Raw genomic sequence first — 24,257 nt, forward strand, 5'->3', positions numbered from 1 at the left:
TGTGGTCTTAGGACAGGAAATGTTGGCATCTCCTTAATTCTTTATTTGATCTTTGGCCTGGGACTGTAATTCAGTGTTTCAACTTCTGTGCAGGGGGATTTGTTGTAAGTGCACTTTGCTTGCTTTGCTCTCACAGTGCTCATGGGTTTTTCAGAAAAAGTAAATAAAAGCAAAAGGTGTTTGAGGAACTTTAAGCTGCCTCAAGATGCTGCTTGAAATGATCTGGGGTGTAGGGTGGCTGTGGCCTGAATTCAGGTCAGAAAAGAAACTTGTTATTGTTGTTAGCAACACTTCAGATATGAGCAGAGCCAGGAAAGCACCCAGACTGAAACCCATGGACATTTTTGCAGGGAAAAGCAACTGTGGAGTGTGAGTCATGAACATCTGTGGGAATTTCACACTTCCATGATCACATCATCAAAACAGCAACATTGAGACCAGATTTGCACCCCTCCATGCCCTTATAAGTAAATATAAATTATTTATGTAATATATATATATATATAACAAATTATTTCGAAAATTGAAAACTTTTTTCTGTTGAACTCAGCCCTTACAAAGGCTGTCAATCACAGAAACATAATCAAAATATATTTTCAGCAAGGTGAAGGTTGTCAGAAATGTGCTTTTACTGTTATTTCACCTTGCAGGTGCATTGCAGTATTAAAGTCCTTTTCCTACCTGTGACCTAAGCAGAACTTTAGCCACGGAAATTCGACTGCCAGAGCTCCCATTAAAAGTTTCTGCTGTTGGAAGATGAATAATCAACCACACTTTTCATAGGAAAAATTCTAAATTTAGCTGCTAGGGCAAAATTTATGATATTGGCCTCATTAAGAAATTTTTGTGTGAGACCATCAAGACTTAAGAATAGTATCAATGGTATAATGAACATTAAAGTCTTAATTCCCACAGATTATACACTTACTTGTGTGCTTAATTTACCTGTATCTGTAGGCAAATTCACAGTTTTGCCTCTTAATTGCCTGTTGAAATGCTTTGTTTAAACAAGATTTAAACCCTGTATCTCCCCTGGGACAGGAGATTGTCAGGCTGCACAGAGCTGATATTTCTCCATTTCCAGATGCCAGTATCTGTACTCATGAGGAGTTAGACCAGCACAGACTTGCAGGAATTGAAGAGGGTTACAGGTACGGCTTTTGTGATATGGGCTGAAGAGGAAACATGGTGCTTCTCTCTGCCCTTCCATTTGAAAAGCTGGAATATATATATATGTATATTTGAAAAGCTGGAATATGTTCCATTTTGGAACATACTCCAAAATTGATGGGAAATTCTCTTTAAGTAAAAGAATTGCTTGTCTGCTTTGCCTCTGAAAGAGGAGGACAGAATGATTTCCTAAATGCATCTTTTTTGGATACAAGAGCCACGAAGGCAGTCTGGACTTATCTGGCATTCTTTATTTAGACCAGAAGGAAATAAAATAAATGAGTAATTTAAGTAACAGAGATGAGCACAAGTGTTTTCCTGGCCTGCTCCTACAGCTGATGCAGAGCAGCTGAAATTGCAGCACAGCAGCTGTAATTGCCCTGCAGGAGTGAAGGAAACCAGGCTGGCTCTGCAGAAGGTGGGGTTTGACCAGGGCTTCAATGGACGATGCTGCAGCCACAGGACAAAGCCATCGTGAGGATGAAACTGCTTTCAAATATCCCCCCACACTGAGATTGCAAAGTGAGCCCCTGCTGGCTTGGGCAGGGAGCTCAGCTGCACACCCAGGCGTTGTTCCTGCTGTAGGCAAACCTGGAATGAGAGGCAAATCCAGATTTCAAGAGATGAAATGGAGACTGAACTGGTTCCTGGGTGTTTCTCCTGCTGATTTTAATGGTCAGGGATTTCCCCCAGGTACCAGAACTGCCTTGGTGCCCTGCTGGGACTCCTGGGGGAAGAATAATTGGCAATAAAGGACACTGGGATGTGGCCATTCAGTATTGCTGCAGGAAACCTCACAAGAACACACTCCCACAGACAAATGTTATTAACTCTGAATCCAAGCCCTGTCTCTTTTTACTGGAATTAATTCATTTGATTCAGACATCTTATTAATGCTCATTTCTAAAGGGAACACCTATCCATGGCTGCAAATCAAACACAAAATCATGCTTGGATATGGACCAGGAGGGAAGAAATGTCCACAACAGCCCCTTCCCTGCACCTTCAAGCTGAATGTTTGCTTTTTTTCCCTCTAAACCAGAAATGCTGTAGGTGCATTTATCTATTAAGTTCTTATGTACACAGCATGTTTATTTAAATATCTCAAAGCCACAGTTGAATTCCCTGTGTTTTATAATGGTTAAATTTTCAGCTGGTTAAAGAAATAACCAAATAATTGGGTCATTTCCAGCTGAATCCATTATGCAACAGATTCACACAATCTCTGGTCATTCCTGCTGTCCAATTTCTGTGGCTTCCCCAAGGTTTTTTCAAACTGGCACAGAGAATACAAAATCATTAAGACAGCCCTGCTGATTGGGTGGCAATTTTCATTGGTTTGTGAAATATTTCTTCAAGTTAAATAAAATGTATTAAAGCAATACTTTAAAAAGTAAAGTTTTTATGAATGCCATAAATCAGTTTCTTTTCCTGTATGTTTTTCAAAACTAGGCTGTCCTGATTATCTCCAATAGGTACAAGAAGCAGGGGACACACACCCCAACAAAATAATTTATCCAAAATTAAATTCTCAGTATGACTCAGAATTATTTTTTTCAGTAGTGATATGGCAACTTCAGGTGGATTTTGTTGTATTATAATGAGTAAATCTGAGGTAATCAGAAGAGGCTATATTGAAAAATTTGACCCCACCATCTCTGTACATTACATGTTGTTGTTTCAGTCTACATGCTCCTCTTTTCATCCCTTTATTGATGTTGGAATTTGTATGCATATGGAAAACATTTATATTCTTAAAGTGTTAATATTTAGCTATTATGGCTATTAATAGAAAACATAATTTTATTTTAAATAAAAATCAAACGTCTTCTCTGGTGGAAAACTGCATGAATCCCAACATCGGAAATACATAAATATCTAAAGGTCTTTGAATGCAAATCCTGCTGCTCTGCTCCCAGTTTGGGATGTCCACTGGACAAAGAGGAGCCAACAGTGGAAGAAAGTATTTTCATTTATTTTCATGCAAGTATTGAATGCACCTTGCACCATGAGGTTGATTTCCAAACCTGTCATTAGGACCAAACTTGTTAAAAGAGGCAGGCAGTTCCCAACAATGTAATTTACTCCCAGAGGAGATCTGTCAGAGCCTGACACTTCCACTTGGAGTATGATGAAAGATGCAACACTCTATAAGGAAATGAAATTAAAACAATCAGACAATCATCCCAAAATCCTCCCAGCTATTCCTTCCTCTGCCTTTCATTACACATCCTGTTTCTTCTCTGCTTTGGATAATTGAATTGAAAGCTCTTTGAAATGAGGAGCTGTCTACATTTCAGCTCTTATGTAACACTAAGATCACTGTTGGTACTTCAGAAAATATATTCATTTTTACTTTATGTCTTTATTACTTCTGAAGGACACATTTGTCCCTGGATTTGTGTGGGAACTTCCTAAGGATGACCAAAGAAACAGCAGCATGAACTGATAACCTGTCACATTTTTCCTGAGGGTTTTTAATTTGTTGGGAACTAAGGAGGAATCTGGGAAATCTCACACATTGCCAGTTTGTGCCTAATAATGCAAAATTGCACCTGAAAGTTAAAGACAACCTGAAAGTTAAATTCAACCAGGTACATTCCCTGTCCAGGGCAGAGTCCCCATCCCTGCAGGGATTTAACAGAGATGTACATGTGGCATTTGGGGACAGTATTGGTGAACATTTCAGTGATGAGGGAATGGTTGGACTTGATGATTTTTGAGGGCTTTCCCACCATAAATGATTCTTTCATACTTTGATAACCTCATGACATTTTGGTGAGTGATTAAAAAGCCAAATATTTGTCTGATAATCACAGAACAGATTTTTCCCAACCTCTTGTCTTCCAAAGCCAGAGCTCCAAGCACTGCTTTGCTGAAGTGCTGGCATTTCCTTTTCTGTCCTCAAGGATCTGCAGAATTTGGGGCTTAGAGAGATGATCCTTGGGTCAAAATTGCTCTGTTTGTGTTTAATCACCACCTCTGCAGAGCTCAGCTCTCTCTGGGCTCCCAGACCTCTGGAACAGATGCTGTTGTGCAATGGGAGAAACTCTGAGTGAAGCTTCCAGAAGAGATTTTAATTAGAAACATCATTTCATACAGTAGCTTGGAATGAGTACAGGGAGGGAGAAAAAAATCCAAGCAAGAGATGAAAAAGAAAATACAAAAAGTAAAAATAAAAAGGGCGTTTTGCTGGTGAAAAGCACTTGACAGGAAATACTGTGCATATCTGTGAGAAACTGAAGCACAGAGCAAGCAGCAATAACTCTCTGAGCCCCTGCAAAGGGTGTAAATCTGCATTGCCTCGCTGATTTTCTGAGAGCTGCCATTCCTCATTGCCCTCAGCACTGCTCTGCTCCTCCGTCCCAGCGAGGGCCCAGCCAGCTTGGCACTGCCGAAATCCAGGAACTGTGAATACTTGTTTGTTTGGTGTTGTTTCGTTGGTTTGTTTTTTGTTGTTTTCCTGTTCAATTAAAACCTAATCAATCTTTTGTTTTGTAGATTGCCCTCCACTCGGTCTGGAGACATTGAAAATTACTGACTTCCAGCTCCATGCCTCCACGGCCAAGCGCTACGGCCTCGGGGCCCACCGAGGGAGGCTCAACATCCAGGTAACAGCAATTCCTCCTCCCGAGTGCCAGAATGGCTCCAGGTTGTGCTGCTGAATAAAGAGAACCAGTGGATACTTATTGGTTCTGACTGCTTTGTCAGCTCATGTAATTCAAATGGAGGGGAAGCACTGGGGCTGTGCAAGGGAGGGGGTTTGGTGGATAACCTTTGGGTTCCTGGGATAGTTGGGGAAATCTCCAGGCTTGGTGTGCAGATCCTGACTCTGAGCAGGCAAAGGTGGAGGCAGCTCCTTTCCTTGCTGTGGGAACCCAGAACATCCCTCTGGCTGTCCAGGATGGCCAAGATCCCTTCCAGGGGGCTCAGAGACGCTGGCACAGAGCCCAGGATGCCTGTGGGTTTGATTGTGACCCATGGAACAAATTACCAACCTTATATGAAGATCTGCAAGCCACAACAGTTTAAGTAGAATAATAGTGAGTTTATCACGGGGTGAAAAAGTAGATTTTGGGGTTTCTGGTTGGTATGGGGGTTCAGGGGGCAAAATGGAGGAATCTGGGTACATCCAGCCTTTCTCCTTCTTCTTCTTGGCCTCCATCTTCTGCTGTGATGTTGGCACTTTTAGTGTTGGTTTAGAGTAGAAGCTCACTGTCTAACATAGGTAATAGGTATTGGGAAGTTATTGTAAATATTGCACACGTAGTTTTTAGTATAAAGACATAACACTGCCCTGGGGGCAGGCAGAGTACCTGGACTGTCTTGCTAAGAGGACCTCGGCAGGGCAGGAAAAAAGTTTTTATAGATAAGGAACAATAAACAACCTTGAGACCGAGAAATGGAGAGCCCTGACTCCTTCTTCAAGCACTGGGCTGGGAAAAGAGACTTTCTAATTTTTCTTAGGGTCACTGAGACCAGCTAAAGATCCCAACACCCTGTTCCCTTCACCAGCCTGCAAGGAAGCTCTCACAGCAAGTTGCTTTTTCCTTTGTTGTCTGTCTGTAGTTAATGACAATGGTCAATTGAAAGTGTGGTTTCAAGTGAAACCCTTTCCCTAAGGCAGTTGTTTTCAGAAGCAGTGATTATACCATCCAAAAAATGCTTCACTTCAGAACTCTCTAACATAGAACCGTATTTAGCATCTTTTGTTTCAGATTAAAAATGTGTTTAGGTGCTTGGCAGTGCTTTGCACCAAATGCCATTGTCCCATTTCTTCTGTTTCTGTTTCCCACTTTATTATTAGGGCTGTTCTCTGAATTACCGTCTGTCCAGACTAAAAAGGTTACTTTGCATGATAAAGCAGAACACTTAAAGTCATAAACAGGATATCAGCGCTGAGCCAACCGTGAAAGATCTCTGGAGTTTGTTTAATTTATCTTTCATTTCAGACCCCTCCATTTGTGTTTCTCCCCAGCTAAAGGGGTTTGATGCTTAGGCTGGGACTAGGAGGGATGAGCTCTAATCAGCAGTGCCACATTCCATGTGGTTCACTCTGGAAGAGGCATTGATTTTAACCAATCAACTTTTGATTTTTCAACCAATTTTTAAACCTCTCTGCCTCTGCACAAACATCTCTCTGAGGAAAATGCCTGCATAGCCCTCCTAATTTTTTTTTTTTTACAGTGTTTGTTTTAAGATATTAAAGTTGGTCAGAAAGCTGAAAACTTTGGAAAAGGCAGCTGGAAAAGGGGGATGGCAGGCAGCCAGCCCAGAGTGGGAATGGGCCCAATCCAGGTCCATCCAGGCCCTTCCTTTCCAACCCAGGTCCATGGGGTTGTGTGCAAGGTGAGCTCTCACCTGCAGCCTTCATATTTATTGACTTTGGAGAGCCCACTGAGAGATTTTGCTTCTTTACTTGATATTTTCTGCTAGGAAAAAAACCCCTCATGATCAAAAAAATGGAGTGCAGGTGATATTCAGGGGGGTTCTTAGTTATTAGGACTGTGATGCACACCTCTGAGTTCTCTGTTGGTTCTGGCTACTTACTTTTCATGCTGTTGTTGAAGTTCAATTTATTTAAACACATGACCACACTGGTTTAGAGCAGGAGTCCAGGAGTCCATCCAGTCCTGTCATCACCAGTAGTGTGTTAAAATAAACAGAGGTGATAAATAAATATATAATGCATGTATATATATATATATAATAAATAGAGTGTTGCCAATGGCTGAAGTTTCCTCTAAATATAATCTCCAGAGAAGCCAAGTGCACAGTTTTTTACTGGGAAGCAAAGCAGAAGAAAAATGCTACTCAGCTCTTCCTGAAATTTCCCAAATCTTGGATTAGACCATTTTTTTACCGCTACTGAAACTATAGATACAATAATTTCCTAAACCCCCTCACCACATGAAGTTACTGGTAAAAAAATTGGACTTGCCTTTATTTTTCTTTAAAAACAGTTTTCTTTGGGCTTAGTTAAAAATGAATAGCACTAAAACTTTTCTAAACCTGGAATCTGCATGTCCCTGTCACTGGGGTTTCAGTGCATGAAGAGATTTCTGAATTTCACTCGTATTTAGAGGGAATTTGCTTTACCCAGGGACAGGTGCTGCAGGTGGCTGATGTGCCAGGTGGGTGATGAGCTCCCTGGTGCTTTCTCTTTGCTGCTCAGCACAGGAGGTTGCAGTGAGCTGGGAAAGGCAAAAAGCTGCTGTGTTTTCCTGCTGCTCAGAGCTGTACTTGAAGGAAAACACTTGGCCAGCTCAGAGACACCGCTGTGCCACTGGAATTCTGTGAACATGTTATGCTCTGGGGATGGTGACAAGCAGCCTTATGGGCTGCTGCCCCTGCCCAGTGATCTGCATTTCACCACGGAGCTGTGACAATGTTCTTGGGACTGTGGTGCTCCCCCCCAGAATAATACAAAATCCTCTCTCTGCCCAACCTCATCATCTGATGCAAAGTCAGCTGAGAAGCTCAGGGCTCTCCCCAGGTAACTGGCACTGCCTCAGTTCTCAGACAATTTGCAGAATAATTAAGTTTTTCCAAAGCTTGTCAGGGTTTGTTTTGGTTATTTCACTTTTCCTGTTTAGATTATCTGAAGCACATGAAATGAACCAGTTGGTGTGTGCTTTATTCCAGGGAAGGACAGGCTTAAAATTGGGTAAGACTTTGCAGGATCTGCTTCTCTTGTGCCCTTGAATTGTGTGGGCCCTGATTTTCCTCCCAGTCCTGCCTGAGTGTGGGGATTAAGGTGGGATTTCTCAAGGGCACGAGCCATGTTAGTAGAGTGCCATTTTTTGGAGATCTAACTGCACTAGTGATAAACCAGGAGTAATTTAACATCATCAAGGGAAATCATGGCATAAAATAATATTAATTGAGGCTCTCTGCCTTCAGGGATGAAATTCATTAGTATTTGTCACTTATATGATAATTAAGAGTGGATAATTTGTCAAACTATGTTTCTTTCCCTTCCTCATTTTCCTGGTTGGAGAAACCCAAACACTGAAGGTTACCCAAGTAAAGCAATCCCATGTCTGCAAACTCAGGCATTTGTGTCTGAAGGAGACCTCCCTGTGCCCAGAGGGGCTCCAGGAGAGCTGGAGAGGGACTGGGGACAAGGGATGGAGGGACAGGACACAGGGAATGGCTCCCACTGCCAGAGGGCAGGGATGGATGGGAGATTGGGAATTGGGAATTGTTCCCTGTGAAGGTGGGGAGGACTGGAATGGATTTCCAACTGTGGCTGCTCCTGGATCCCTGGCAGTGCCCAAGGCCAGGCTGGAGTCCCCTGGGATAGTGGGAGTTGTCCCTGCCATGGCAGGGGTTGAAACTCAATAGGATTTAATCTCCCTCCCAACCCCACCCATCCCATGGTTCCACGATTGTCATTCCAGGTCTTTGCTCCCTTTGAAATTCTGCATTATCAAATCACAAGGAAGAGGCAAAATTGTTGAAGGTTTACTTGCAGCCTGTGTGTTTTAGTTCTTCCCTACTGGCAGTGGTTGCTATAAATACCTGTGATGAGTAATGCTCTTTTTTTTTTCCCTCCCAAACTTCCTATGGTAAAATAATTTTTTTTGATCATCCTGCTGGGAATGGAAAAGAGTTTAAGCAGAGGTGGTTTGATATTTGGTGTATTTTTACTGCTTCTCCAGCTGATTTGAGGCAGAAGACTGGAGTTTCTTTATTTGAGTACATTTTGGTAGTATCATCTTTCTCCTCATTATAGAATAATGAGGACAACATTGATATTGTGAGCAAGTTTTTATTCTTGCACACATCTAATTTGGAAGAGAAACACGAATTAAAATGCAAAGTCATATTATTTGTAAAGGAATTTATAACCTTCATATTATTTTCTGGATACCTAATAAGCAGCTCATTTGGTTTAGCTGAATTACATTTTTCAGCTTTCACGCTTGGGAATAACTGATTTGTGAGTGACAGAAAAAAATCGCTTTTCCTCTGTCCAAAAGGGTTTTCTGTTGGTTTTTTTCAATAAGGCACTGTATATTGAGAAATATTTTTTGCATTTGGCTGCAAGTGAAGCACAAACTGGGTTAGACTTGGAGTTATTCTTGAATATTCTGCGAAAGGAAAAAGACTTAGCCCTGGCTTCCAGTTTTCATCAGCTGTTTCAGTCTTTCAGTCTCCTGCTTATGAAGATAATTTAAGTACCCATGGCATAACTTGAATCTGCTTTTTCCAGTAATTCAATATGGATTTTTCAAATTCAAGGAAACACTTTGCTGAGGAAAGATCTTGATCTGTATTATTTGATAGAGTACTTGGTGAAAACTGTACAAGATCTTTCAGGAATGAGCATTTTCCCAAAGAAATTTAATAGGAATTCTAATTACTAAATACTTGATTGAATCTATACGTTTTTATTTTATAGAAACAGTTTTTGAAGTGGCCATAGGGAGAGAAAGCACCTTCAGAAAAAGATATAGACTTGAAGCTTGAGAAATTGTAGCATAAATTTCTTCAATTTTTTCCCTTCAGATACATTTCTAAAAATAACTTCTCATTGATTAAACTCCTGTTTTTCACATAGTATTTTGTGCTGATTAGGCACAGACACCTCCTTCTTTTTACTCAGTAAAAAACTTTTTTATTTAGCTTCAGAGAAGCTGCTATCAGAAAATAAGAGAGCAGGAAGAAGTAGCAGCATGGGGTTTCATCTTCTTCCTCCTCTTTTTCCTCTTCTTCTTCTTCTTTTTACTTTATTTTTATGGGATCTTTGCCCCTATTTAAGGCCAGAGTATTTTAAGCTGTGGATAACTAAAACTCCTCATATTTTATAAGCAACTTCAGCTGAAATTTATTTAAACCCGGTTGAAACCATGGATATGGATACTCATAACTGTAATTTAGGTGGGAGGGGTTTTAATTTCAATAAGCACTTTTCCCATATTTTTTCCTCTACTTTTCACTTCTCATTGCAATGTGGAGGAGAGGTTTATTCCCTGATGAGCATCACACCAAGGGAAATATCCTCATCTTAAAAAGGAGCGGGGATTGGGAGACTTGTTCTGCAGGAACTGCTGGAATTTCCAGTGTGAAGGGATTAGCAGGATGCTGGTTCAAGGTGCTCTGCAGATCTTAACACTCCCTGGCAAGGTTTTAAAGCCTCAGGCTACTTCAAATTCCTTCTTACTTTAAAATGCATTGAAACCTTTTCTTGCCAAGGGTTATAACTCAGGTCAGTGACCATGTTTGTGTTCTCATGTTTTCCCGTTGTTCTGCTCTCCCTGAAGAATTTATCTCCCATTGTTAACAGGCTTTTTTCTCTGTGTTTTCTTATTGACTTTTATACAAACTTCTTAAAATATCAGAGCTAATGCACAGAAATAGGGGGCTTAATTTAATTTTGGTAGATGTAGGAAAACAAGTGATTTTTAAGCTGCCTTATTTCAGTCCTGAAAATGAGAAAATGAGATGCTTTAGGAATTGAATCTGTGTCTTGTGTTTTGGAGCACGTCCTCCAGATGCCACACAGGGAAAAGGGATTAACCACTGCATCCTCTCTGAGTTAGAGCCACCCTTTTGGGTAGCAAAACTCTGTAAACCTCTTCACTTTCATTTGGGAACTATTTAGTGATCTCCATTCCTGGAATTGCAGGGATGGCAATGATAAATCCACATAAACCACAGATGAAATACCACAAAAATACAAGTAGCCTCAGAGGACCACATGGCAAAGCTTCTGTGCTCTTTATGCCAGCATCCAGCTTGGTGCCAAACATTTCCTGAGCTTTAGAAGGAAAATAAATCTCTGAAAGCTTCAGATGCTATGTTTCATTAAATTATAGTTCAGATTTATTTGGAAAACAGCTTACCCAAAATACCTTCAACTATTTGTTTGAAATGCTGGGAAAGCTGTTTGTGGTGGGTTTCCAGCAGAAACTGGGATACAGGTTGGTGCTCCAGTTGGGGAGCAGCCAGACATTCCTGAATTTTTAACCTTTGCCACCCTGGCTATGAAAATTAATAATTCTGGTTCTGGTGGGAGGTGGTGCTGCTGTTTCCTCATGCCCTGCACTCTGCTTTGCTGCTTCCAGGGAAAACAAGATTTTCTAATCACTGATTTTCTAATCACCATTATTTACATGGGCTGGAGCTGGCTTTTTAGGACTTTCCAAACTCTGCAGACCATGTGGATAATTTGTTCTGAATAAAGATTGTGGCTCTGGGTCTGTGGCTCTATCAGGCCACAAGAACAGACTGAAGCTCTGTTTATCTTTTCTGACTGAAATTTGTGTGTAAACATTCTCAGTTTTCAAAGGGACTTCCCAGAATTTCCTGCCCTGCCTTGAGTAAGGAAATATTTTGGTGAGGGCCTCAAGGGTCTTAAAGGGAGGGGGATGAATGATGTGTTCCTTTCTTTCTCCCATGAAAAACCTGCAGTTTCTTAGCTCTGATTTATGGTCAGCTTTGCCTTCTTTTCAGGCAGGTGTTAACGAAAATGATTTTTATGATGGTGCTTGGTGTGCAGGAAGAAATGACCCCTACCAGTGGATTGAAGTCGATGCTCGAAGGCTGACAAAATTCACTGGAGTCATCACCCAGGGAAGAAACTCCCTCTGGTCGTAAGTACACCCTGACTTTTCTCCATGGCATTCTGAGCTCTCAGACCAAGGAATTCATGTCCTGATGTGCTTTGGTTCTTTAGGAAAAACCCGAAAAATCAGATTGGAAATGCTGTGAGACATCAAGTCATTGAATGGGGCAACAGTCATAATATATAAGACAAAGTCATTATATATATATTTTTTTTAAATTACTAATATAATGTAATATAATATAATATAATATAAATACTTATTTTTATCTATAAAAAAGGCAAAGTCATTAAATATAAAAATACATATATATATTTATATAGTTACATCTATATATAAGGTAAAGTCATTACATATGGCATAAAATACAAGTTTAAGGGTGGCAAACTTCTCTAATCATGATCTACATCTGTGCCTTTACACTCACCTTGTCATATTTGCTTGTGTTAAACTTCCTCATTCTTTCCCAATATTTAGCTTGATTAGCTCAGGTTATAGTTTCAGGGAACTTTCTAATTTAGTTTCAAGTAACCATGCTTCTCTGAGATGTCTTAATCCCTAGGTAATCTCCAAGTAATCGCTGTAATTCCAAAACAACATGATTTTTATGTGAGCAGATAAAACAAACTTTATAGTACTAGATGTATTTTCATATGTATTATATATGTGAATATGTTATTTATAAATTTATATCTATTTCGAATTAATTTTATTTAAAATATTACTTAATTACATATCTGCATGTAATTATGCAAATATAGATATTGTATGTATATTTAAATATACTATTTTTGAGCTTTCTGTCCACTGCTTGTGCTAGAGAATTCTCATGGCACAGAGAAATAAGTGTTTTACCCAGATTTGTCTGCATTTACTCCTCTGTGACTGTTGTGGAATGTATGAGAGGGATACAGGAACTGGAGGGGAGGATTTGGGTTTTTTCCTGCTCTTCACGTGTTTGTTTGGCCTTTTAATTTGTCACTGAGTCTCACAGCTTTGTGTGAGCAGATAATGGCACTTGTGCTGCTGGACCTTTTGCACAAGTGTGCAAGAGATGCACAATCACTCTGAGAGATCCATTCAGTCAGAACTCTCCTTAGAAAATGAATGTGACACGTAATTGAAGGTAAACCAGAAAAAATGTCACTCGTATCTTAGAAAAATCATATTTTCCTTTCAACAGCTGAATTTTTTGTGGGGATTTTTTTGTTTAATTTCTTTTAATGTGCTTGTGGGAGTAGGTGCTTATTTGGCAATAAGGTTTCTATATTTATTCCACATTGTTCTGTGGTAGGTAGGTAATTATGAAGCAAAGCCTTACTCTTTTCTTTATTCATCCTCTTGACATTGCTGTTCCTCTCAACGCCAGAGCTGCACTGCTTCACCCTGTCATGCTTCTATTTTTAGTTCAGCTCTGTTAGGAGTTTACAGCAGATCTTGACACTCTATTTATGGCTGGTATTCACAGTCATCTTGGGGTTTTGGGGGTTTTTTAAACCATAGAAACACCAGATTACAGAAGGTTGGAATGGACCTTCAAGATTGTTGAGTTTCAGTTCCCCTGCCATGGGTCAAATTTTGTGTTTGACTCTTTCCCATAAAATATTGGTGTGCAGAGCCCTGAGGGTCTGCAGGAAGAGCAGGATTGGTGCTGGGAGAGCAGGACCAGGCTCCTCCTGGATTACTGCTGAGATTTGAGGAGAAACAGGCACATTTCTGCCTGCCAGGAGCAAAGATGGGCAGGTTAATGTCTCCTGAAAACACCTCCTGGAGGACTGAGCTGTGCCCCATGGAAGGAGCAGGGCAGGGGGGAGAAACAGTCCCAGAAAAGGACAGAAAGAGAGGAGTGGGAGTTGTTTTGGGATGAGCAGGTTCCTTTGTGCCTGTTTTGCTCAGAAATCAAAGGATACTCATCAGCTTCCTTCCCTGACCCTCAGCTGCTGACAGGGATGGTACCAAAAGGGATTGTTTGTGAGGGGAAAGTTTGTACCAAAAGATGCCCTTCTGTTACCTGAGGCACCTTCCCAGCTCTATGAGGCTGTGTGACAAGAAAAAAGTGCTTTCATGACTGATGGAAACATATGCTGGGGAATAATCTTATTGTAGGTATGAGAGCCAAAAAAACACCTCTCTGATCTGTGTTGTATTAGAAGTGAAAACCTGCCAAGCAGGGGAGCCGAGGAAAGATTTTTATTTAGTCCAAAGCCTTGGAGACTTTCCCAGCTTTATATTTTAAAAATAAAAAATCAAGGCACTGAAGGAGGGCAGGCTTATATCAGATATTAGGAAGAAATTCTTTCCTGTGAGGGTGGCAGGCTCTGGCACAGGGTGCCCAGAGAACTGGGGCTGCATCCCTGGAGATCCAAGGCCAGGTTGGGCACTGGGGCTTGGAGTGGGACAGTGGAAGGTGTCCCTGCCCATGGCAGGGGTGGAACAGGATGATCTTTAAGATCCCTTCCAACCTAAAGCATTCTGTGATTCCATGACACTGGGATAAAGAAGCACTAAACCAATCTCTTTATTGAAAAAGAGTTTTAACAGAATGAAAAAACTGTACTTCACTGGAAGATGTGCCTAGATCAGATGTGTACCTGCCCTGGTCCCTGCAGTTTCCTGCTGCTGACCTGATGAGGACATTTAAAATGCCAAGGGAGGGCAGGCAAGGACACCCTGCAGGATCCTCCCTCAAACATCTTTGCCCTTCACTGCAAAGCTGCAACACTTGAGCTCCCAGCAGTCTGGCCTGTGCTGTCCTGTGTGTGATGCTGCAGCCAGAGCTCTTTTTCTGCTGCTGGACTCATCCTTTTCCTCCTTTGGGGCAGCTCTGGCACCTGGAGTCTGGTGACCACTCCGATCAGACACGATTATAAATATATTTATATATATATAAATTTTTTTCCCCCAGAAAGAAACTATTTTATATAATATATAATATATAATATATACATATAACATATAACATATATAATATACAATATATAATATATAATATACAATATATAATATATAATATATAATATATAATATATTATATATCATATATTATATATTATATATTATATATTATATATTATATATTATATATATTATAATTTCTTTCTATGTTTCTATATATAAATATAGAAATAATTATATTATAAATATATAAATATATATATTTATATAGAAATATATATAAATACATTCTAAAATATATTCTATATAATATATTTCTATATTATAATTTCTTTCTTTCAAATTATATACATAATTGACTATATAATATTCTGCATAATATAAAATATATAAAAGGCAAAGTCATTATATATATAAATAAATATATAAGAAATTAATAATAATAATATATATGGGTTTTTATATATATTGAAGGCAAAGTCATTAAATATGGCATAAAATAGAAGTTTAAGGGTAGCTTAAGGCTGCTCACATGCAGCTTTGCTCACTGGGGGCTTTTTTGGGCTTTCTGGGCAATGATGAAAACGGAAGGTTGCACTGCACACAATGCAAAAAAGCACCAAAATGCTTTTTTGGTGTTTCCATTGCCTGTGCACTGGCAGGAGCTGCTGCTGCTCAGCCCTTCCTCTCCTGCTGTTCCCTGTGTGTCTCTGGGGGGTTGTGGCTCCCCTTGGCCATGCCAGGCTCGAGACAGGAGGGCCTTGAGGAGGAAGAGGAGCTGCAGAAGCAGCTCGTGGAAACACAGATGACCTGACAGGAGGGAAGGAAACTGAGCCTGGTTTGTAGTGAATACTTGGATTGTTTCATCATTTCCTTTTTGAGGAAAAGCACTTCTGAGTAGAATTTTTTGCTCGGCTGTGGATTCCGTGAATCAGATTTTTCTCCTCTCTTTTTTAAGCCTGAAACAAGCAAAAACAGGCTTTGAACAAAAAATCCTGGATTTGAGGAGTCCTTCCTTTTACCAGTCAAAGCAAGCACGCGAGCTTGAGGGCTGCTGCTCTTCAGGCACCTCAGTCATTCCTGGGAAACCTGAAATAATGGAAAAGGGTTATTTTGCCACCATAAATGGGCAAATCTGCTTAGATCATCCAGAATATCTGCAGGTGATGAATTCCACAGAAAAAAATTGAGCCCAGCTGTGAGAACCAGGACTTCTTTTTGATTTTTACACTGAAGATATCCAAAAATCAGGATTGCCACAAGTGCTGGCTAATAGGGATAAAATCCAATGCCTTGAAAATGAGCAGGATATCTGTTGCTTTGGGGGAGAAATAATATCTGTAATAATAATATGTAATTCTTAATAATAGATAATTCTTAAGTAATAATAATGAATAATATAATTCTTAAGTAATTCTTAAGTAATAATTATGAATAATAATAAAAATATATGTATAATAATAAATGAAATAATAATATATGTAATTCTTCATATTGCTGCCAATACATCTTCCAGTTTTAGGAACCAAATATCATTAAAGGACCGTTCAAGGCTGTAGAGTGGGACACTGGAAGCATCACTGTGGAATTGGGCCAGGGATTTAAAGCAATGATGTTGTAATTTAAAATATGCACTCTCTTGACAGAGGGAAAGAAACTATTAATCACTCTTAGCAGTTTGGCAGGAATTTGAAAAACAGAGTAAACTTGTTTCCCACAAACCAAACTCTCTTCTGATAATTCAGCATCATCTTCTGTATCAAGAGAAAACCCACATGTCAAAATAGAGTCAGTGTGTGCTGACAGTAATGTAAAGCTTCAGGCTGTGTGAATGCAGAGGATGCTTTGGTTTTCAGGAGAGGATGTAATGTTGCAGTGAGTGAGATGTGTGTTCTAAAAGTTAACCTTTCAGTTATGGTAAATTGTGAACTATCACCCCACGCCATGGAATGACAAAATGACAATAATAAGGAAAAGCATGGATGAAATGATCTGTGCAGAAAGCTGGAGTTCTGCAGCAAAATTAGGAAATTTTTAGAGAAAAATCAAAATAGACTTACTTTCAAGTCTCTTTAAGACCTTTCAGCTTCATAAAAATATTGAAGATTTTTTACTTTTATGCAAGATATTTGTCTTTAAGAAAAAAAATGTTGGGGGAACATCATAATTTTTCAAGTCTGATTTGGGTAGAGGTTATTTCCTGTGTCTTCCAAAATTGTAATAGCTATTAAAAGGTTTGAGGAGACACCAAATCAGTGGTGCTGCTGGCTAGAAGGAATGGCTTTCATGTATTTCATGGTTCTAAACTGACACCCTTTTAAGCTGGTCACTTGTTTTCATTAGTGCTGAAGGAACATTTTAGCCAGAAGCTGGTGTAGACACCATGGCACACTCATTTCTGTGGCACTCCTTTGCTTTCCCTGTAGGAATAGCAAACAATAAATACCCAGCAGATTGGATTTTGTGTCTGATCATGCTTTTGCTACAGACAAGATCCCTGTGATTGAACAGGAGAATGATTTTGCATTTGTTTTGGTGGTGCACCCTCGACCTCGGCCTTCCCTGTGTGCAGTGCAGCTCTTCATGATGCCCCAGCATCCCTTCTGACAAACTGTCCTGAGGGAACTGAAGGTCTGTAACAAGCTGGGTGCCTTCCAGAGATGCAGCTGAGGATAAATTTAGGTCAGTGCAATTTGCCTGCTTGCTTCTAATTTCGGTGCTACAGCATTCTGCTCCTCAGTCACAAAATGAATGTGCTGCCCCACATTCCAACTCATTGCTGCACTCGCAGATTCTCAGAAGCTCAGGTCTGGTTTTTAGGCAGTGTCTATGGCAAGGGGGTCATTTCCTTGCTTGCAAGGCAGTAAAAATCAGAGTCACAGAATCATTAAGGTTGGGAAATGCCTCTAAGATCATCAAGTCCAACATTGCCAGGGTCTTTTCAGCTATTCCTGGTGCTAATCATGGTCTCAGTAGTAACACTGGCTTCCTGAAGGGGTGATCACATGAGCATCTTCAATATTCCAACAATACCAGAAGAACAGTGATAATCCTTCCAGTGACACTGGGGTGGCATTCAGGAAAGTGGAGTGGATATTCACAGGTGTTTTGAGCTGCTGCTACAACCTAAGAGAAGAGAATTTTGCACTGTACACATGAAGGGCCAGAATTCAGCAGTGCAGTTCTGCTTGTGAGAGCAGAGAAGGATAAACCCCAAACTCTGCACAGCTCACAAGCACAACAGACAAAGCTGGCTCTGCCTTTCAGAGCAGCTCCTCCTGTCCCCTCGCAGAGGCTGTGAAAACACACCCTGGTGAAACTTCAACAAGTCCAGGGGATTTGTCTCCATGTTTTATCCAGATCATGTAACAAAACAAGCAGCTGCTGTGTGCAGACTTGGGTAATTCTGGTGCATTAAATCAGTGCAAACTGTTATTTGCCCTGACTGGGTGACAGGACTGCAGAGATGATTACAGCTTTCCCAAAGTCAGCCTCATGGGGTGAATTGTTCCAAATCCATATAAATCATATCAAGTATATTGATGGGAGTTATAAAACAACCTGAACTCATGGCAGGAAAAGCTCCCTTGAGATAATAGTGTCAGCAGTTCCATGTTACACTAATGATTATGATGGGTTTGCCTAATAAGTTTGATTTTCTCTGGGTGTGGCTTGGTGAATCCCTCTCATGGGTTTTCATGAGCCAGCCTTTGGCAGCTGCACCTCCAGGGCTGTCCATCTATTTGTTTAATTTCACTCCCTGTGCCCTGTTGATTTTCCAGCTCAGTTCTTGCTCCCTGCCCAGGATTTTGTCACTGATGAGCCCTCCCCACCTCCCCTTGGCTCTGGGGAGCTGCCTCGGTGACCAGCTGGGGTGATCCTGTGTGGGTGGGGTGCTGACAGCACACCCAGGCACAGATTGATGCTTTCCCAAGTCTGTCTGACAGAAATGTCAGAGCTGATGCTGTTCTGTTGTGGCTCTGATTTGTCACGGGGATCCTGTGCCCAGCCTCTGTCACTCACAGGCAGGGAACAGATCAGTGCCACCCTGGGGCTGTGGTCACTCTGCACGCCCAGAGGGAGCTGAGGAGGGAACAGAACCTGCCCTGCACAGAGGGGATGCTCAGAAGAGGAAGGAAAGCTTTTTCACCTCCGTGGAAGGGACTTGAAATCAAATGAGGCAAATCCTTTTGGAAAAGGAGACTTCCAGTGAATTTGGGCATCTGCTGCAGCTGATTGCTCACCCTTACTCATTACAGTCTGAGTTTGTGTCTTTGGCACGTGAATGATGACTTGGTGCAATGAGAATGGTTGGGTGGAGTTCATGTTCATCAAGCTCCTTGTCCCTCCACTTGTGCCCTTCCCAAACCATTGTCCCTTCCACATGCACTGGGTGGCACTTGGCCACCTCTCTGTGGGCTTGAGAGCCTCCAGTGTTGCTGTAAATATTCTCTCAGCTGTGGGCACAAATGGCAGTGTTTGTCTGCTGGTGACTCTCAGGGCTTTTCATTTTCCTGTATTTTAACATTCATGAAGTGAGGTGTTGCCTGGAATGTCTGGATTTCTCTCCTCAAATACTCAACTGATTTACAAAGGTGAGGTACACACAAAAAAGAATGGAAAGTTAAGAATGCCACAAAAAGAGGTTCAGAAGAAAAGGCATCACAGCTTGGTTGTGTTCAGCAGATACAGAGAATCTGATGCAGAAAGAATTTCAAACTCATGCAGGTCTCATTGCAGAGTGGCCCAAAATGAGGGGTTTTAAGACCAAAATGTTTGGGGCAGAGGATGTCTCTGACCCTGGCACCCTCAAGCATTCCTGGCTGAATGTGCAACAGCAAAAAGAAACATCCACAGCTGGCACCAGATTTTCTGTAATGTCATAAAATTGATGTAAAAACCTGGCTGTAAGTTGCAGATGTTGGGTTGGAAAGGTATTTGCAACCCCAGATCCTGTTTGTTGAGTAGAGCTTTGAAAAATCTGTGCTGAATTCAGTTCAAGCAAGTGAAATTCCGGCTCTGAGCTTTTCTTCATTGGGCCTCCAAAGGGATGGATTTCACAGCAGTACATTCATTTCAGTCAGCTAGAAGCAATTTTAAAAATTAAACATTCAAAGATTTCAATTATTAAAAAAATACCCTTGCTGGCTAGTCAATCTCCATCTCCTAAATCATATTTATTTTAATTAGTTTGCAAAACTTGCTGGGCTACCTGTGGTTTGCCTGGGCATTTTCTGACTTGGCTGATTTGGAAGCTGTTTGGCAGTGGGTGATTTAAAATTTTATCAGCATAATTATTATTATAGCATATTAATATTAATGGTTTTACATTTAATTGCATGAGAGTACAAATTAATTTTTCAAGTAGAAAGCCATTTAATTGCCAGCATGCTGATTCTGTTGCATGAGTATCATTTAGTATAAAGCTTGTCCAGCATTTTTTTGGTACAGAGATTTTGCTATATCAAGTATTTTGGTGTTTCAGTTTATTTATTATTGCTGGGTACACATTTATTTGCCTGAATGGATCTATTTTATATTAATTTTAGGGGTTCTATTGCAGATAAATCAGGTTGGCCTGACAGCAGAAGAATAAAATGCTCAGTTGGAGCCAGGTCTGTTGTTCATGGGAGCTCTGCTGGTGTTTGCTGGTCTCATTCCAAGAATGTCAGAGAATCATGGAATATTTTGGGTTAGAATGGATGTCAAAAGTCATCCTGCTCCAATCCCCCTGCCATAGGACACCTTCCATGATCCCAAGCCTGGTCTTGGACACTTCCAGGGATCCAGGGGCAGCCACAGCTTCTCTGGGAAATCCATTCTCGCAGGAACAATTCCCAATTCCCAATCTCCCATCCATCCCTGCCCTCTGGCACTGGGAGCCATTCCCTGTGCCCTGTCCCTCCATCCCTTGTCCCAAATTCCTCTCCAGCTCTCCTGGAGCCCCTTCAGGCCCTGGAAGTTGCTCTAAGGTCCAATCCAGAGCCTTCTGCAGGCTGAACACCCCCAGTTCTCTCCTTTCCAGACAGGAAGGTTCTCCATCCCTTCAATCTTCTCTGTGGCCCATCTCTGCCACTCTGGGCTTGAGCTTCTGCTCTACCAGTACCTCAAAGGCTTTTCTTGATGTGGAAAAGCACCCTCAGAGATGAGGATCAATCTTTATTTTAGGTTTATTTCACTTGTTGCTGGTCAGCTTTCCATGATTGAGAAGCTTGGCATTAAAATGTGACATGCAGCAGGAGCTGCTCAAAGAGAAAAAACCCAAACAATCCCAATTCCCAGCTGATCCCCTGCCTGCTGGAACCTGGGCAGGAAAACCTGGCATCCCTCCTCTGCTTCCCATTCTCCTGAGCTGGGATTCAGCCTTTGTCCAACACACAGAGAGAAAAGTCAGGAAATTGTATCAGGGCAGGCACAGCTGGAAGATGTTTTGCTGTTCTGGTGCTGCCCATGATCTTTTTGCTCAGTAGCTGATGCTGTGGGTAGATAAGGAAAAGCTGATTATTGGGACAGGAACCTGCCAAAGCTGTAGGAGATCTGCTTTTAATTCTCTGCTTTGATTCAGGTTTACCGTCTCTGTCCCTGGGCAAGTTATTTAATCCTTCAGCTTTTTTTTTTTTTTTTTTGGATAAAAATGGAAAAGCAGGACATTTCCATGCATCACAAAAGACTGGATTTGAAATTGAAGGTGTTCAAATAAGCTTTGTCTAAGGCCAGTGCATTCCAGATAAAAATCAAATAATTAGTAATAATTCAAAAATCCACCCTATTAAGTGAATTTGAATAATATTTTGATTTTTGCATTTACTGTCTCTGAAAAGAATTGATTAATATTGTCAGTGGATACTGAGATTTTTCAGATAGGCTGCGTCTGAAGAGATAAGGCTGCCATAAATTTTAAAAGGGATTATTTAAAAGGGATGCACCTGAATCCAAAGGCTCCCTGTCAAATCTGTACCTTGTGATCTTTTTCCAGCATGGAGGAAATTTGTGAGGCAGAAGTGTCAGTTTGTGGCAGAGGGTGATGGGCTGAGGGTAACCTCAAACACTCCTGGATTGTCACACAATGGCTTCTGTGCCAAGAAAGAGCTCCATAATTAATGCTCTCTTTTGAGAATGCTGGCCTAGGACTTCCCTGGAATTCTATCTCCTCAGCTCTGTAAACCCAGCAAATATCTGTATTTTTCTCTTAGGAGTGCAGTGGTAGGTTCTGAGAGATTTTATAGAGTGAAACCAGAAAAGCTTCTGTGAAACAACAGCAGGGACATCCTGAGTTCTGGAAAACATTACAGCTTTATTTCAGCCTTCCTTAGACAGCTTTATTGTTCAGTGCTGATGGGCCGCAAAGAGATTGGATGTGACAGAAATCCCTGTTTGCAGATCCCAAACTGAGGAGATGGATCTTGGTGTCACCAGGTGATCACACAGACAAAATTCCCCAATACCTCTCCTAGCACAAGGCTTGGCTTTAGCTGCCCTGTTCCTCTGATGGATTGCCACAAAAAAGCTTTAAATTTCTGTGCCTGCATAAATAAACCAGGTGTTTCTGGAACTCCTGGATCCCAGGAAATGCTGTTCTTGGAGCATCCAGCTGCTCCCTGGAATCACCAGCCCTCCTATGCCACACACAGGAGGGAAAACTGCAGCTCTTGGGAGAATTTAATGAGTTCTTGTCTGTCTGGAGCTGTGGAAGTGTCTGGGGTTTGATGACTCAGTCAATTAGGGCTTTGCTGTTTTTTTTCCAGATCCTCTGACCCAAGAACACACACAGAGCTCCCCTGCCCCAGCTTGGGGGATGTGGCTTTTACGGAGAAGGTGCCATTTCTCAGGGAGTCTCAATTTACAGGAGCCTCCTTAATATTGTCAGAAACTGTTTTTATTGTGGCATTGGGGAAAAAGGGGGAAGGATTTAAGCCACTGGAGGCAGCTTTGCATGCAGTGCCAGTGAGAGAAGGATCTGATCCCTGTGATGTTTTTATTCTGCTTTTTCCTCACAGGCAAACACAATGAATAGTATATGGTGTGTACCTTCTTACATTGCACTGATTTACGTCCTCCATGACCCTCTGAGGTCCTTCTATCCTGCCAGTGTCCAAGACTGGATGCAGTCCATTAGGGTTTTAATTGCATTCTGCCCCTCCACAGCACATTGCTTGTTGCCACTCAAGATGGAAAATATGCAGGACTACTTGTATATGTTTTCCTTTGGGAGAGGTTTGAACTTTTGTAGTGGTAGGGAGTGAGAAAATCAAAATATGTTAAATGAAAGTCCCAGCTTAGAAATGTTACTGTGACAGCAGCATTTTCTTATGCCAGTAAATCAAGCTTGTTCTTTTAAAACATCCTGTATGTGCCATGATTTTCTTACAAAAGTCTGTCCACGTTTGTCATGGTTTCATGTGACTTTAGTACTCTGTTTGAATTGCTTCTGCAAATGTTGAGCAATGAATATGGATGTGTTGTGTTTGCCTTCCTTATCTGATCTGTGCAGTTGAAGTGAACAAAGTTCTGTAATACTTCAGAAGCAATGATGTAATTTGGTTTGTGGCGTTGCCTGTCTTGGTCCTTTAGCCTGATATTGAGAGATGACCAAGAATAGTAAAAGAAACAATTATGCAAAACTCATGCAAACTCCCAACAAAATGAGCAAGGAAATAAAAATAAAAATAAAAAAATAAATAAAAAAACCCAAACAAACAGCAAAAAGCTCAATATAATTGTATGTGCACTGAATATTTACAGTGCCACAAGCACTCTCCTTCAAACCCAGGAGTTTTGCTCTCAAGCTTATATTTTTCTAGTAATTCAGAAAAAGCTATTTTCCTCTTTTTAGAGTTTTGCTGTTGGCCATTTTATAGAACGCTTTGGTCTGGAAAGGGCCTTAAAGTTCATCCCATTCCACCCCTGCCATGGGCAGGGACACCTTCCACTGTCCCAGGCTGCTCCAAGCCCCATCCCTTGGACACTTCCAGGGATCTGGGCACCCTGTGCCAGGGCCTCAGCACCTTCACAACCAAGAATTTCTTCCCAATATCTGATCCAAACCTACTTTCTTTCATCACCCCTGTCCTGGCACTCCATGTCCTTGTCACAACTCCCTCTCCTCTTGTCAGCTCCTTTATTTGACAGAAGTAAATCAGCCTTTCTTCAACTTGAGAACACAGAGAAGCTGAGGGAAGAAAGTTCTTTGCAAGAGTCAGGAGAAACTTATCCAGCATGCTGAAGTCACTGTTTATTTTTTTGTGTGTCATTTATCATTTTACAGCCAAATTTTAGAGACGCCAGCACGGCACTTCTCAGCTCTGCAGTAAATCTCCTACCCCAGGAGCCCTTCCACTGAAAGGCAGGCAATTAGGATTTTCAGAGTGCTGCTAACTTGTTACAGTTGTTTACCAAATACTAAAGTTGTGTGCATTACAAGTGATAGATGTACCCTTCTTTTCATTGCCATAACAAAAAGTTGCCTGCTTGGCAATAGTCAAGATTTTTCCATTTAATCTAACATGAATGGCAAAGTCTATTCACTGAAGGAGGCTGGTGAAAGAGTTGCAAAGGGCTGGTTTAGTGTCTAAAACAGAGCTGGGTTTGTTCAGTTGTTATTTTGTTGGTTTTTTGTCA

The 24,257-nt window shown here is 41.1% G+C and overlaps 1 protein-coding gene across 1 annotated transcript in view; it reads left to right on the plus strand.

The window, feature by feature from the left end:
- Positions 1–24,257, plus strand: part of CPXM2 (carboxypeptidase X, M14 family member 2) — a 65,448-nt gene that overhangs the window by 15,446 nt on the left and 25,745 nt on the right. The window contains exons 2-3 of the mRNA XM_054277053.1: positions 4,672–4,781; positions 11,632–11,771. Of these exons, the coding sequence (XP_054133028.1) occupies positions 4,672–4,781; positions 11,632–11,771 (250 nt within the window). The remainder of the gene's footprint in view (positions 1–4,671; positions 4,782–11,631; positions 11,772–24,257) is intronic.

Source organism: Melozone crissalis, unplaced genomic scaffold (genome assembly GCF_028551555.1).
Source record: "Melozone crissalis strain CALT ecotype California unplaced genomic scaffold, PUWL_Pcris_2 ptg000019l_1, whole genome shotgun sequence".
NCBI classification, from domain to species: Eukaryota; Metazoa; Chordata; class Aves; order Passeriformes; family Passerellidae; genus Melozone; species Melozone crissalis.